General features: G+C 47.2%; 1 protein-coding gene across 1 annotated transcript in view; it reads left to right on the forward strand.

Moving 5' to 3' along the window:
- LOC110295000 (cilia- and flagella-associated protein 337-like) overlaps nt 1-15,279 on the forward strand; it is a 118,045-nt gene extending 102,766 nt beyond the window's left edge. The window contains exons 26-28 of the mRNA XM_085836353.1: nt 1,208-1,401; nt 8,601-8,698; nt 14,755-15,279. Of these exons, the coding sequence (XP_085692479.1) occupies nt 1,208-1,401; nt 8,601-8,698; nt 14,755-14,992 (530 nt within the window). The 3' untranslated portion in view covers nt 14,993-15,279. The remainder of the gene's footprint in view (nt 1-1,207; nt 1,402-8,600; nt 8,699-14,754) is intronic.
- The last annotated feature ends 1,274 nt before the right edge of the window (nt 15,280-16,553 follow it).

Here is a 16,553-nt window from a genome sequence, read left to right on the forward strand (position 1 = left end):
ATCAAAGACATTTGAACTCATTGAATTCAGTGGGTGGAGGGCTGTCACTTTGGGAAGGAAGTGTTTTATCATGAGGATCATATTCAGGTAGAGACATTCAGCTATGCGGTGGGCAAAGACCTGACATGTATGGACCATAGGGACAAGAATAGCCTAATCCACTACTTAGAAAGACAGTGCCCCACATTGGGTGCAATATGTTGTAATAAACATTAAACAATCCCGGTGTGGGGTTTCTACATGTAATTTAAAAAAATTAGAAAAGAAATTCTTCACCCCAATCCAGCAGGAAGCAGTCATAGAAAATCGTCATCCCAGTCCCTGAAGTTGGGGTGTCTGGCTTTGATTATTTTACGAATTATAGATATGCTGTCATTTTAAAGGATAATTTGCAAATGTAATTTTGAACAAGGAAGAGACTAGAGAGCTTAGACTTGGGGATTTCTGTCTTTCCATTCCTCTTCTCTATCCTTTCTTTCCTAGGTAAAGGGAAGGGGGTTGTAAAGAAAAAAAGAGAGATAGAGTAATGTTATAAGAAATTAGACAAATAGGGAAGAAGAAGCTGCCATGGGATAGAACATGTAGGGGAGGAGAAGGGAGAGCCACCATGGGTGAGCTGAGCTATAACAATGTGGCCATGTGGGCTGGCCAACTAGAGCTAAGAGCAGCCCAGATGAAACATAGTAAGTAATAACTTATGGATAGAAGGTAGATTCTAACAACATGGAGGGTAGGCAGCTGTCCAGCCACTGTCCTGCTTAAAGCATATTAAAATATAAAGGCTGTGAGCGTGTGTTTCATCATAACTGGTCTAAGGCAGGAAGAAACCCCGTGCCAGGATTATTTAATATTTATTACAACAGAAAGACTGTATGGCCTGTCTGTGCATGGTGTCTTGACCCGTAGCTTGTGTTTCTCGAAATAGATCTGGGTCTGGCTGAATTCATCTTTCAAGTTCTTAGTACATTATTGAGTAGCCTGCACCTACAATGTAGGAGGCTTTCTAGGATTCTCTTTCAAGGGTTAGTTGTCCTATAATTGCTTCCTAGAAAGCTACCAGGGAATAGCTTAGCTGGACTGAGGTGGCCATGCCAGTCTTAAGGAGCTCCACCCATGTTAGCAGTAAGCTTCACTCTGGCTAGAAGACAGGTTACCATTCCCCATTGTGATCTGCATGATACCTCTTCATCTATCTTTATTCCTCCAGGGACCTTTGGGCAGAATCGCCCTTGGGATGTTTTCACTCCTGACTCGTGGGGTCACCCAAGAGTCCCCTTTGAGATTCTGACAGACCCTCAGAGCATGCCTACCCACCGGATACTGGAAACAGATGTTCCTGCTGGATGCTTGGGAGGTCAGCAGGAGCAGGACCACGGGACCGAGGAGAAGGACCCGTGTGAGGTTGGTGTCTGAACCTAACCACTTGTGTTTCCTTTGTGGGTTCTCTGCTGATCAGCAGAATGTGCACATAGGTTAAGAAAGTCAAAGCATGATCTGTCAAGCCAAGGCAGCAGGACAAGGAGAGTGTGTCTCCTCCATCCTGGCATTGGCACTGATCTGGACCAGGAGGGCATGCGATCCATCTGTGAGATAAAGGACAGGATCTCTGGGCCCTTCTCTCCTTTTGCCTACAGAAAGGCAGCTCTCCCTGGCCTTGGAACACAGCAACATGCTCAACCCTAGTGTCGAATCTGAGGACAGACCCTGCACACTCAGCCCGTACTTCCTATTCTGAGGTGCATTTTAAAACATCTAACAACTGAGAGGAAGCTATGATCGGCTTAATGCCCAACTCCATGAGAATCAACGTCAGAGCAAGAGATTTGGAGAGGGCCCTGGGAGATGCAACCTTGATTTAGAGCTCCCATGAAATATATGCATTTCCAAGAAATGCATGCCCTTTAATAGATTGAAAAGAAGGTCATTTCATGAGCTATTGTTTGCCAGCGATGTCACAACTCAAAGCAGGACACCTGCTCTGTCAGCAGAATCATCATGTCTTCAGTTTCTTTCTTGGCAGCCTCACAGAACACAGATCTCCCAGTATAACCCAGCTACCGACTCTAGCTTAGAGCCCCAGAGGTGTTCAAAATAGAAACAAAGGATCCAGGCAAGCACGTGCCAGGAACAGCTTCTGCCTCACCTGAAGCTCCTCTGTAGTCTTGTTCTCAAGGTTATCAAATGATAGATAAACCACAGCGGCAGTCTGGGGAGACTCAGAATGTGGCTCGCACTGTTGGCTGATTTAGAAACACAGTCTTTTCAGCTAGCATTCAATATGGGAAGCTCTAATGTGTTCATTAATTCTGATAGGCCCGCAATTTAGCAAACAAAAGCTCAGACGGAGGTGGGAAGAGAAAAAGGAGAAAGAGGGGGAAAAAAATGACAAAGCCCCAGTCAGTTCTTGGTTCAGAGACAGCTCTAGGGAGAAATCGAAATTCAGGTTCAAGGGGAGGGGGTGGGGAGAGTTCTGGTGGGGCCCAGCAGGAGGAAGAGGAGACAAAGAAAGGAAAACAGTAAGACAGGAAGAAGGATGAAGGAGGCAGGATGCTCAGAGAAAAAAAAAAAAAAAAAAAAAAAAAAAAAAAAAAAATCATGGTACTATAATTTATTGTGTGCTGCTTGCTCTCCAAGGGTGAACTAAGTCTTCCTGAGTGATTTTGATCTTCTATAAGGTAAGGGTCCTTCATGCTAGGGAAATATGGCAGCAAATGATGTGACACCTGGAGCAGAAGCTGAGAGCTCACACCCTAAAGACTGACTCACTCACACCCTAAAGACTGAGAGTGAGCAATGAAAATGGGGTGACACTCTGCAAGCCCCAAGCCAAGAGAGTGCACTAGAACTGTCACCAGTCTTTAAACATTCAAAGCCCACCTCCAGTGACACCCTTCTTTCAAGAAGGCAACAGCTCCTAAGACTCCAAACAGCACCACCAATGGGGGACTGCTGCATGGCTAGTTTTATGTCAACTTGACACAAGCGAGCATTATCTGAAAGGAAGGAGCCTCAATTGAGAAAATGGAAAATGTCTCCTTGAGATGTGGCTATAAGGCAAGACTGTAGGACATTTTCTTAATTAGTGATTCATAGGGGAGGGCCCAGCCTTTAGAAGATGGTGCCATCCCTGGGCTGGTGGTCCTGGGTTCTATAAGAAGGCAGACTTAACAAGTCATGAAGAGCAAGCCAGTAAGCAGTATCCCTCCATGGCCTCTATATCAGTTCCTGCCTCCAGGATCCTACACTGTTTGAGTTCCTGTCCTGACTTTCTTTGGTGATGAACAGTGATGTGGAACTGTAAGTCAAACAAACCCTTTCCTCCCCAACTTACCTTTTGGTCATTGTGTTTCAGCACAGCAATAGAAACCCTAACTAAGACAAGTTGGTACCAGGAGTAGGGTATTGCTGTGACAGACCTGACTGTGTTTTGAAGATTGTGATAGGACTTTGGAAATTTTGACTCCAAAGCTATTGAGTATTGGAAGCTAAGAATGTTGAGAGCAGTGAAGAGGAAGAGACCAGCATTCTTGAGGGGAAATCGTCTGGAACGTGTTTCCTCAGGGTCAGCACACAGAAGCTGTGCTCAGAAGGAGCAAAGTTCGTACACCTCATTCTGGCAGCCAAACTTGGTAGCATAAGAATCACTTAGGCGAGCCGGGCGTGGTGGTGCACGCCTTTAATCCCAGCACTCGGGAGGCAGAGGCAGGTGGATTTCTGAATTTGAGGCCAGCCTGGTCTTCAAAATGAGTTCCAGGACAGCCAGGGCTATACAGAGAAACCCTGTCTCAAAAAAAAAAAAAAAAAAAAAAAAAAAAAAAAAAAAAAAAAATCACTTAGGCGGTGCTGATTTTGAAAGCATGAAGGAAAGCAGCCTAGCCTTGGCAATGTGTGGCAGGACTAGAGTCTGGGAAGAGAGCCCAGGAGAGGCTATTGTTTGAAAGTGCAGCCCAGTTCCAGCAAGGGTCTGTAGCAGTTTTGGAGATGCCAGTACCATGAGATGACCACAACTAATAGCAGGAGATGTGGAGTGGAACTGGCCTGAGCCTAGAAGACAAGCTGTGTGTGTAGGCTTATGTTTTTCAAAACCTACTTTAATAACAGTTCTTAAACACTTCAACCACTCTTAAAGCCCAATTGACCAAAGGTAGGGGAGGAAGATGGTTAATTGGGCAAGTGCAATCTGGACCTGTTCAGAAGTGGTTCCTTGTGGTAACCAAGCCAGCTTAGTCAGTCAACAGGGTCTCGAGGGAGGGAGGGAGGATTTTTTGTTTGTTGTTTGTTTGTTTGTTTTTTGAGACAGGGTTTCTCTGTATAGCCCTGACTGTCCTGGAACTCACTTTGTAGACCAGGCTGGCCTCGAACTCAGAAATCCGCCTGCCTCTGCCTCCCGAGTGCTGGGATTAAAGGCTTGTGCCACCACACCCGGCTGGGAGTGAGGATTTAAAAGAAAAAGACAATTAGACAACTTTATAACATGACTCCAGCCAGTTTTGGATTGGTTTTACTTTTTATTTGAGGCTGAATTGGTTGGGCTTTACTTTTCTCCAGTCTGCTTTTATATCATTCTAAGTACATGCAAGGGCTGGTGAGATGGCTCAGTGGGTAAGAGCACCCGATTGCTCTTCTGAAGGTCAGGAGTTCAAATCCCAGCAACCACATGGTGGCTCACAACCATCCGTAACGAGATTTGACTCTGTCTTCTGGAGTGTCTGAAGTCAGCTACAGTGTACTTACATATAATAAATAAATAAATCTTTAAAAAAAAATAAGTACATGCAAAAAATAAGGTCAGCTCTAGGTCAAGAAACAAACAAGGCAATAAACAAAGTCCCCTGGTATTCAGGGACTTATCAAGATGGTCAAGATCTTGAGCCTACTTGCTTGTCCTAGCCCAGTGTCAAATTTCTGCCTGAGCCTACTTCCGTGTCCTGGCCCAATGTCAAATTCCTGCCAAATTTCTAGCAGTGGCCCCAAGAGCAGTAGCTCAATCTAGAAGAAACCACAAGGCCCCCACTGATCGGCATGAGTCCACCAAAGCAACAAGCAGCAGCCAGAGCACCACTAGAAGTTCTTCGGTGTGCTTCTCTCCACAAAGTCACAAAGAAAGATCAGTGAAGAGAGCAAGGCAAACCAATGCCACAGCGTTGTCAGCAAAGACCAGCAAGTCAAACAAAGCCAGAATGTTGTCCACTGTCTTTCCAAATATCACGCATCCTCTCACACAAACCAGCAAAATACCACATGCTCTTACACCAGACATCTTCCAGAAAAACACCACATGTTTTTTGCTCTCAGCAAAACATCCTCTCATAAAATAGCTTCCTAAAGAACATCACACGACACCATTGAGTCTCCAACAAAACCAGAAATTCCCATTTCATGAGTGTGCTGCAGAGGGTTGAGCCAGAGAAATGACCCAAGCCCGTTTGGAGGAGGCCAGAGGATTGTGAGTGAGCTCCAGACATTGGATATTGAGTTATTTATACTGTTGGAGATTGGTTTTGCTTTTATTTGATAGTGACTGGCTCTTCCGTCTTGAAGTAAGAAAGTAATTCATTTATTTTTGATTTTACAGGAGCCCACAGTTGAAAGACTTATAAAGTCCCTTGGGTGGTGGGTATCCAGGATGGGCAAAGGTCATTAGCTGAGGGCTTAGGGTCCTGAAATGCCTCATTAGCCTGGGGAAGCATTTCAGGAATCTCGGGTGCTAGCTGAACAGGTTCTCTTATCAGGAGAAAGGAAGTTGATCCTCTATCCTAGCTGAGGCTGTGTGACATTCCTCAAGTAGAGACAGGTATATGGGGCTTTGAATTACCCAGACAAGGTCAGAGGAGGGTAAGGGAGTCTTCCACACTGCACTGAGCTCAGAGGTTATCCAGTCACCGTGAACTTTGACCTTAATTAACAGAGTTTGCCCACACCTTCATATTAAGGCTGGACAGGACAATCCAGTAAGAGTAAAAAAGTTTCTCAAAGCAGGCAAGAGTCACAGGTATCCCCCTTCCCACTGTTGGGAGTACCACAAGAACATCATGTTACATAACAGATATGCAGAGAACCTATGTCAGATCCATACATGCTCCTTGACTGTTGGTCAGTCTGTGAACCTGGTTAGCTGGTTTTCTTGTGGTGTTCTTGACCCCTCTGGCTCCTACAATCCTTCCTCCCCCTCTTCTGCAGGGATCCCCACCCCCACCCCAGCTCTGCCTAATGTTTGGCTGTGAGTCTCTGCATCTGCTCCCATCAGTTGCTGGATGAAGACTCTTTGATGATGATTATGCTAGGCTCCAGTCTATGAGTATAGCAGAGTATCATTAGAAATCATTTTATTGACTTCTCTTTAAATTACCAGCCTTGCTTGATTCTATCTTACCATAGGCTATCCAGCCTCTGGCTCTTGGCCCTCCAGGCTGTGTCAGGTATGGGCTCTCTCTCGTGGCATGTGTCTCAAGTTGGACCAGTCGTTGGTTGGCCATTCCTACAAATTCTGTGTCACCTTTACCCCAATACACTTTGCAGGCAGCACAAATTGTAGGTTGAAGGTTTTGTGGCTGGGGAAGACTATGAGACTTCTAAAGATTGTAAAAATGTTTTATGTTGTGATGCTGATGTTAATGTGTGATCACAGGAATGAACAAGAATGGAAAGGTTGCCGGGCAGTGGTGGCATATGCCTTTATGTTATGGCTGTGTATGTTTTTTTTTTTTTTTTTTTTTTTGAGACAGGGTTTCTCTGTATAGCCCTGGCTGTCCTGGAACTCACTTTGTAGACCAGGCTGGCCTTGAACTCAGAAATCCGCCTGCCTCTGCCTCCCGAGTGCTGGGATTAAAGGCGTGCGCCACCACTGCCCGGCCTGTGTATGTTTTTGTGTCAAGTTGACAAGGGGTAAATTGTCCGCTAGTTTTTTTTTTTTTAATGTTATATATTACACTTTTTTTTGCAAGAAAATAAATTATACAACTTTTTTTTTTTTTTTTTTGGTTTTTCGAGACAGGGTTTCTCTGTGTAGCCCTGACTGTCCTGGAACTCACTTTGTAGACCAGGCTGGCCTCGAACTCAGAAATCCCCCTGCCTCTGCCTTCCAAGTGCTGGGATTAAAGGCGTGCGCCACCACCGCCTGGCTACAACTTTTTAAAAATCCAAAAATTAAGCAGTCCATCAAAATATTTCAGCCTACTGCATACAGAAACTGCTACTGTGGGAAAACTATACCACGTCATCTCAGTATGTAGTGGCACACATTCAAAACTGTACAGGTCATGATGAGCGACCACACCTAAGGAGCTCCAGACCACACAGGGTGTAGACCACAGGAACGTTCTCAAACAATGGTTCTCTCAAAACTGTGACCTTGGGGAAACGTGTGGCAGTCTTCACACAAAAAACGGAAGAGCCAGCTTGAGTTTATGACAGCAATTCTTTCTGTAAACTAGCAGCACATGGTTCACCCAGATTGGATTTGAAGAATTTGCCCTTGGAGCAGAGCTAATGATATCATATTCAATTTAATGAGGAGTTCAAAAAAATTAAGAATGATTAGCATTTCCCCTTTTTTGGAGACTTAATATTTATGCACAGAGAGTAGGAGCTTTCAATGAACGGCTGGCAAGCTCATCCTGGCTAGTTTTATTGACACAAGCTAGAGGCATCTGAAAGGAGGGAGCTTCAATTCACAAATTGTCCTCATAAGATCTGCCTGTAGGGCATTTTCTTAGTTAGTGATTGATTGAGGACTGATGCCACCCCCGGGTTAGTAGTCCTGGGTCTATAAGAAAGCAGGCTGGACAAACCATGTGGAGCAAGCCTGGAAGCAGCACCCCTCCATGTCCTCTGACATGTCAGGCCCTGCCTCCAGGTTCCTGCCCTGCTTGGGTTCCTGTCCTGACTTCCTTTGATATGATATGGAATCCTAAGCCAAATAAACCCTTTCATCCATCCCCAGTTTGTGTTGGTCTCAGTGTTTCGCTGCAGCTACAGAAACCGTAATAGAAACGAGACTATGGGAGACATCTCATTCAAAACGCAACAACGTTACTTCTAAGATAAAAGGGACAGAAAACAAAACTCCAAGCCCTTACGTGGTGTGTTAGGACCGGGAATCCAAATTGTAAAGTTGCAGAATAAGGTGTTTCCTGGCTGTTTGTGAGAGGACCCAGAGCTCCAATTCACTCACTGTCATGTGATCTCCCACAGTCCCTCCCGCTGAGCTATGAAATAGAGGGTGTCTTAGGCAATCTAGAAGTTCCTTTCCAGCCTTAAAAACTATGTGCTTGTCTTTATTTTCTGTTTGAGAAAAACTTAATGTGTTCATTGTCTCTGGATGTTGATAGCGCCTCTTCCAAGATGCCAAGAGATTTCATACAACCATAGTCCAAGTGAGTTGACTAGATGCTAAGAAGAGCTCACAGGAAAATGCCACATACCACCTGGAACTGGGGCAAGGCACAAAGGCTCCATGGGAAGTTTTGTCTTCTGGCCAGTTCAGCCAGCCTGAGTCTTGTTCTAACAGGGAAAATCCAAATGCCCCACTGTTGGCTATTGGTCCCTATTATCAGAGTGACCATGGCTTCTGGTCTCACATCTTTGTGTTCTTCCTCCAGGCTGAAAAGACCCCTAACCCTCCCTCCCCAGAAGGTCTCACTGTTGAAGCAGAAGCGAAAGCAGATAAGAGCCAATGGGCTGCATTTTGCCATGGCAGGTCAGTCTGGACAATCAGGCGGGTCAAAGGGGTCACCCCCACCCTCACCCCCACCCTCACCCCCAAAGCATGCAGTGGTCCTTGGCTGAGGTCTGCTAGCTCTCTATTTACTACCTGTTATCTGTTTCCCCCAGCCTGTGAGTGTAACTGGGTCACTACACAAGAGCATCTTACCTATGCGATTTAACACCCCTCCCCCATTTTATCAGGCTACCACCTATGACCAAGCCCCATCCGTTTGTCTGTACCGACAGCTCTGTGGCTGGTGTTGCTGGCCTTGGGAACACTCGAGGCACTGTTGCCTCACCATCTCTCACACAGGTACCCTGTATAGCCCTTCTGGCTTCCTGAGGATCTGGGGTAAGGATGAAGGCCCCAAGGCCTCCAAAGCTACAAATCCCAGACTACCTCAAAGCCCCATATGCACTCCAGGCCCTATGCACTGGGACATGGGAGGTTCTAGAGATGCAGTGTTCCAGTTCCTCCAGTTCCCCGGAATGTTCTTCTCTAGGTCTCGGCCACCAAGAGACCCAAAGAAACAGCCCTTTCCACGTCCTCTAATGCTCCTCTCACCAGAGAATTTAGGTTAAATAAATGCCTGGATGAGTGGCAGCTCCATCTTCACCATGTTCACCAAGAGCCCAAGTTCCTTCCCTGTATTTCTGTCCCTGTATTTCCGTCTGCACAGTTATCTAACGGGAAAGACAGCTACAGCTACCTAACCCTTGCCTTCCATCTACACCCCTGAAAGTACAAACAGGGGCATGGGGAGTTGGGGATCCAGGGTGTGTACTTTCCAGATGGCTCAGCATGCTTTCTGGAATATTCTAGGAGTGTCTGCCTACTCCTGCTTGCATCTTAAGGGGGCAGCACCTAGTCACGTGACCACAGCCAAGGCCCTGTGTAAGGAGAGGAGGGTAGGAAAGGGTTTCTGGTAGACATGTAGCAAGCTCTGTCCCAGAAGCTAAGAATATAAAATGCAGGCCGAGCAGTAGTGGCGCACGCCTTTAGTCCCAGCACTTGGGAGGCAGAGGCAGGCGGATTTCTGAGTTCGAGGCCAGCCTGGTCTACAAAGTGAGTTCCAGGACAGCCAGGGCTATACAGAGAAACCCTGTCTGGGGGGGGGGGGGTGTGAATATAAAATGCTGTGGTACTTGTAGAATTCAAGGGTCTGTAACCCAGAAACTCCACTCACTATGATGTATCAGGCCAGAAGATGTCTGGAAGCCACAAGTCCAAAGTTTGTCCAGGGCAAATAGCTAATTTATGGGAAAACAACACAGACCTGGAATTTAGCAACCGTGACTATGAATCATTTCAACTTCCTTTCTATATACTTGGAGGTCTTCCATGAAGGTACAGGATACAGTAAGATGGCAGATGTGATGGCATACTGGAGTGTGATGTGAGTTGGAGTCTGGAAAGGGGAGGTTCTTTCCCTATTCACCGACACCTTTAGCATCTCCACCCTGGACTATTGAGTTAGCAAGGTGGCCAGCAGCTGCAAACTTTGAGCCCTGTTTGTTTGTTTGTTTTCAAGACAGGTAGAGTTGGCTGTCCTGGATCTCACTCTGTAGATCAGGCTGGGCTCAAACTCACAGATATCCTCCTGCCTCTGCCTCCCAAGTCCTGGGATTAAAGGTGTGCACCACTGCCGGGCATGGATGAAATGAGCAGAGGGAGAGGCATGCAGGGAAGGACAGAGGGGGCAGTGGATCAACCCTAGTGGTTGTTGAGTAAATTTTAAAATGTATGCCAGCCGGGCATCACTTAATGCCATCACTCGGGAGGCAGAGGCAGGCGGATTTCTGAGTTCGAGGCCAGCCTGGTCTACAAAGTGAGTTCCAGGACAGCGAGGGCTATCCTGGCTGAGAAACCCTGTCTTGAAAAACCAAAAAAAAAAAACAAAAAAAAAAACCCAAAAAACCAAAACCAAAACAAACAAACAAACAAGTATGCCTTTTAAGGCAGGAAGCATTAGAAACAATACACACATTCTATCAACATGCCATTTCTATTTGCAACATGAACACAGCACATTCATTCACTGGTCTTTGGGCATCCAATGCACCATAAATGAGCTTTGATTTCTGCTTTTACGAAGGTGAAGCAGACCTCTGCAAAGCATGTTAGAGCAGTGTTCTTCCCAATTTCTAGAATTTCCCCCAAACCATCGTTTATCCTCAGTCCTCCATCATCTGCCAGCTGAGCGCCTTCAGCCCTAGCAAAGGCTTCTTTGTTTCTCTCATTATTCTCACATTAATGTAATTTTTGCTTTGTTGAGATAAATTTATAATCGCAATCAAGTGTCCAAGAGGCATGGGCGGGTGGGAAAACAATCACAGCTGGTTCTGGCTAAGCGTGCACCTGTCCCAGTTGGGGAGAAAGCGGAGCATTCACAGGGCTGTTGAGCATTTGCAGGGAGGGTATTGATGGAGTCGCTCAGACCACCGGGTCCTTTTAGAAAGCATCTACTGCAGAGATTCTTTATGTAACAGATTCTCTGAAAGTCAAATCATGTTTTCTGTGTGTAGCTTGACTATGCGTAGAAAGCAAGAAAGCTCACAGGTGGGGAAGGGGAAGACCGCATGCATCTGCAGCCGGTAGGACAAGCCGCTCTTCTCTCATTCTGGAGACAATGGGGATCTCTACAGAAAAGGAAACTGAGGCTCTGGGAGGCCATGCTGCGTACCTGAAGTTAAATCACTAGTAGCGGTGGTCAGGCAATAAGAGGGCCTCGCTATTCGTTAGCTTTCCTGCATCTCTCCTCTGACACCAAGCCTTGGGCTTTTCTGTGAACATAAAAAGAAAACACAGACTCTACCTGCTCTAAACACGGGCATGCCTTGGGCAAGTGGCAGATGATTGCGAAGCAGGCATTCACCGGCCTGCAGGATGCTGCCCCAGGGTTGGCGCTAGGGCAGCTCATTGAGGAGCTTGTTGCCCGGGGTCCCTTTAAAGTTTAAACAGAACGGTGGGAAGATGTCTGGGAGATGTTGCTTCCCTGGCTCAGCAGGGTGAGGTGAGGCACCGGAACCATTTCCTGAGGAATGGTACCAGGGAGGTGAGCAGACAGCCCGAAAGGATGCTCACAGAGTAAAGGGGGGACAGGAATAGCGAAGAATGCGGACCAGGCCAGAGAACAAAGAACAAGATGGCAGCAGAGCTCCAGAGACAAACCACGTGGTAGGAAGCAGGGTTAAGGACCCCTCATTGCCCTGAGCATCCCCGGTTTTGTTGAAAATCACCCCGCTTCACAATAATGTGTTGAGGGCTGCTCTGTGCCTACACTGTAATAGAACACAGGGGACACGCCCACAGAGAGAAGTCTGTCCTGAAAAAGTCTGTCCTGTGCTTCATCGTGCGGCTCTTGCATGATGGGTGGAGCATGAAGCATCATGGGAACATTGGTGCAGGGGACGATGGGATAGTATTTGGAGAGAGGGAATTCATGCTGATGCCTGAGAAACATGAGTGGGAATATTAGGGTGTTGCCACCTGTAAGGGGTTTTTAGGAGACAGAAGTGGTACCACGTGTATGAGGCCGAAGATGTTGTGCTAAGTAAAACAAACCAGTTGCAAAATGACAAATATTACCTAGTAGCAAGGGACGAGGTACCCAGAGCAATCAAACTCAGAGTCAAAGTGAAATGGCTACCGTTAGGGGCGGAGGAGAAGGGGACGAAGAGATGCTGAAGAGATGCTGCTCAATGGTTTTGTTTTCAGTTTTGTGAGGTGGAAGAGTTTAGAAGCTGACTATGGGGGAATGTAGATGTAGTTCTGGCACTCGGTAGATGAAGGCATGAAAATCAGGAGTTCAAGGTCACCCTCAGCTCTATAGGGAGTTGAAAGGGTCAGAGGCCAGCTGTCTTAGTCAGGGTTTCTATTCCTGCACAAACATCATGACCAAGAAGCAAGTTGGGGAGGAAAGGGTTTATTCGGCTTACACTTCCATGCTGCTGTTCATCACCAAAGGAAGTCAGGACTGGAACTCAGACAGGTCAGGGAGCAGGAGCTGATACAGAGGCCATGGAGGGATGTTCTTTACTGGCTTGCCTCCCCTGGCTTGCTCAGCCTGCTCTCTTATAGAACCCAAGACTACCAGCCCAGAGATGGTCCCACCCACAAGGGGCCTTTCCCCCTTGATCACTAATTGAGAAAATGTCTTACAGTTGGAGCTCATGGAGGCATTTCCTCAACTGAAGCTCCTTTCTCTGTGATAACGCCAGCTGTGTCAAGTTGACACAAAATTAACCAGTACAATTGACCCCTTGTCAACTTGACACACAAACACATCACTAGTAAACCTCAACCCTTACATTCTTATTCATCCCCAAGGTCTAAATAACTTTAAAAGTCCCACAATCTTTACATATTCTTAAAATTTCAGTCTCTTTAAAATATAAATCTCTTTTAAAATCCAAAGTCTTTTTACAATTAAAAGTTTAACTGTGGGCTCCACTAAACTAGTTTCTTCCTTCAAGAGGGAAAATATCAGGGTACAGTCACAATCAAAAGCAAAAATCAATCTCCAACCATCCAATGTCTGGGATCCAACTCACGATCTTCTGGGCTCCTCCAAGGGCTTGGGTCACTTATCCAGCCAGGCCCTTTGTAGCACACACGTCATCCTCTAGGCTCCAGATGCCTGTACTCCACTGCTGCTGCTGCTCTTGGTGGTCATCTCATGGTACTGGCATCTCCAAAACACTGCATGACCCCTACAGTCCTGGGCAGTCAATTGCAACTGAGGCTAAACCTTCACCAATGGCCTTCCATGGCCTCTCACAGTGCCAAGTCTCAGCTGCTCTGTGTGACCCCCTCATGCCTTCAAAACCAGTACCACCTGGGTGACCCTTACACATTACCAAGTCCCGCTGCAGCAGGAGTACAACCTTGGCTATCTTTGGAACACAGCCTCGTTGTGCTTTCGGAAAACACTTCCCAGAAGATGTCACCTCAATGATGCTGGTCTCTTCTTTTTTTTTTTTTTATTTATTTATTTATTTATTTATTTTTTATTTATTTTATGTAAGTTCACTGTAGCTGTCTTCAGACACTCCAGAAGAGGGCGCCAGATCTCGTTACGGATGGTTGTGAGCCACCATGTGGTTGCTGGGATTTGAACTCTGGACCTTCGGAAGAGCAGTCGGGTGCTCTTACCCACTGAGCCATCTCACCAGCCCGATGCTGGTCTCTTCTTAATCACCGCTAATTTCTTAGCTCCAGCTAACCAGCATCAATAGTCCCAGTAATGCAAAGTTTTTGCTTTAGTAGTTCTGGTATCTTGTTAATCACAGTTGATTCTTCAGCCCCAGCTAACCAGAACTACAAAATCTTCACAATAAAAACAGCAATGCCCCTGAAGAGAGTCTTTAATTTTCCCTCTGAAATTTCACAAACCAGGCCTCCATCTTCTGCACTGTTCTCAGCATTATCTTCCAAGCTCCTACACAACATCTGACAACGAATGGCTCTTCAAGCCCAAAGTTCCAAAGTCCTTCCACAGTCCTCCCAAAAACATGGTCAGGTTGTCACAGGAATACCCCACTCCTGGTACCAATTTGTCTTAGTCAGGGTTTCTATTCCTGCACAAACATCATGACCAAGAAGCAAGTTGGGGAGGAAAGGGTTTATTCAGCTTACACTTCCATGCTGCTGTTCATCACCAAAGGAAGTCAGGACTGGAACTCAGACAGGTCAGGGAGCAGGAGCTGATACAGAGGCCATGGAGGGATGTTCTTTACTGGCTTGCCTCCCCTGGCTTTGAGTGGTTCAGTGTGACTGAAGTGGTGTTGGGTTGCGGGAGAAATTGGGAGATGAAATGAATTGTTAACAGGTGGAGCAGTTGGCTTTCCAAGGTACCTAGAAATGACCAGAATTGGTGAGAGAGAGTTCAGGGATAGGGATAACACAGACATATGAATTCAGAAGGCATGCTGGGGTGCTCAGCATGGGGGTGGGGGGAGATCTTGTAGCTACCAGCCTTCAGATACCAGAAGAATCCTTACACTTGTGTCCCTCCCCCGCCCCTCCCCGCCCTCCACCCCTCACAGACTACTGTCAGCTCGAAGAAAGCCTCGCTGGAAGATGCCTGAGCTCAGATGGCCCAGCATTTACCAGGCCCTCCGGTGCCACGAGCTCGCCTTTGTGTCTGCTCTCGGGGAGAAGCCAGATCTGTCTGTTCCTGGCTCTGACTTGTTCCCGGTTGGTTTCTGCAGCCAGGAGACAGAAGCAGCACTACCAGAAAGGAAGAAACTCTCACCCTGGAGCGGTTTCTTGCCCGAGTGCTAAGGACCTTGACCTTCTTGCTTGGCCAGTTCTTTCCTGTGTCATGGAAAGGTCTGGCTGAGCTTAAGGCTTGACCCCTGAGGCGTAGAAAAGAGCAAGATGAGAGATGATCTCAGCCCACGTGGGCTCATCCTGAAGCAATTAGAGCTGAAATTTCAGAGAACAAATCAGATTCTCTGTGTTCTTTCTGGAATGTCAATGTCTCACTGGATGGAGAGAACCCAGAGCAGGTGGCCGCGGCGAGTGGCCCCCAAACAGCTCCTCCAACAGGCCACCCACCACTTAGGGCATCCGCCTGGGGTAGGCTGAGGACGGTTGGGGGGGGGCAGGGGGAATCAGGGAGGCTGCTGGAAACAGGGAGGCCTGCTTTCAGACAGATGGAGTTTCTTATCAATTCCTAACAATCCCCTGGGAATAGACACTGTCCGCAGCCATCTTACCCACAAGGAAACTGGGGCTTCCAGATATTCATCCACGGGTTGTAGAAGCTAGAGATCAAGAGGGGAGTGGCCTTTTCTCAACCCCTGGACTCAGGAGAGGCTAAGTGTGGCTACTAGGTCAGTGCCTCTGTGATCAGTTCAGTAGGCAGATCAAAGGGAATGGTGACTTCGTTGTCCCCTAAACCCTGATGGTGACTATGTTGTCCTCAACCCCTCCCCCTGCCTCCTTCCTGGGCTGCCAGTGAAAGTATGTTCCTAATCTTGAGATAGCTTACTGTGTATTTTTCTGGTGTCCTTATAAGAGACATATGGGGATAAGGGCGGGGGAGGAGGGAGAAGAGGGTGGAAGAAGAGGAGGGAGAGTGGGGGGAAGAAGGGGGAGGAGGAAGTAAGCCAGGTAGCTCCCAGAGGGTGGAAGAGGCAGCAGGATGCCCCTAGACAGCACAGGAGCACAGTTCTGCCCTCATCTTGCTTCCACACTTCTGCTCTCCAGAGCTATGAGAGAATAAATGTGTGTTTGAAGGCAGCCTCTGTGCACCAGCTGCAGGCCCAGAAAACTAATGCAGTCAGGCACCATGTTTTCCAGAGGAACGCAGATCTCCCCGGGGCATACGGAGCTCTGGCAGTGCTGAATCGCTGTTTCGCTCCCTTATGCTGTTCATATTTCATGCGTATGTCAGGCTCCTGGTAAACTCCAGGGACTCAAACGGAACTAGGACTATGCTCATGTTTTCAAAGAGCATGCAGCCTGGTGGCATAGAGATGCACGTCTCTGTGATGTAGTGTGATAACCAAGAGGGGGCAAGGAGGTTTGTGTATGTGGTGGATGTCCCTGGGGAAGGAGATCCTGAGGGGGAGTGATGGGCAGGTAAAAGTTGCCCTACCATAATCCTGATCACTTCTGGGTCATGTCTGTGTGGAACTACCCCACCTCCTCTGCTGCCCTGGTTTCTTTTAAGAGAAGAGGCTAGGTCCTATTGTCCTACAGTTGGTCTGGAAAACCCTGGGCTGGCCGAAGAGGACTCTGAAAGTAGAGAATGAGAAGCCTTGGTTAAATCAGGGCCTTGCTTGCATCCTTCTGTCCTGTGCTTCCCGATAGGCCCTGTCTCCCTTCTAGTTTCCTG

The sequence above is a fragment of the Mus caroli genome, unplaced genomic scaffold, assembly GCF_978045245.1.
Source record: "Mus caroli unplaced genomic scaffold, Mus_caroli_1 scaffold_4, whole genome shotgun sequence".
In the NCBI taxonomy this organism is placed as follows: domain Eukaryota; kingdom Metazoa; phylum Chordata; class Mammalia; order Rodentia; family Muridae; genus Mus; species Mus caroli.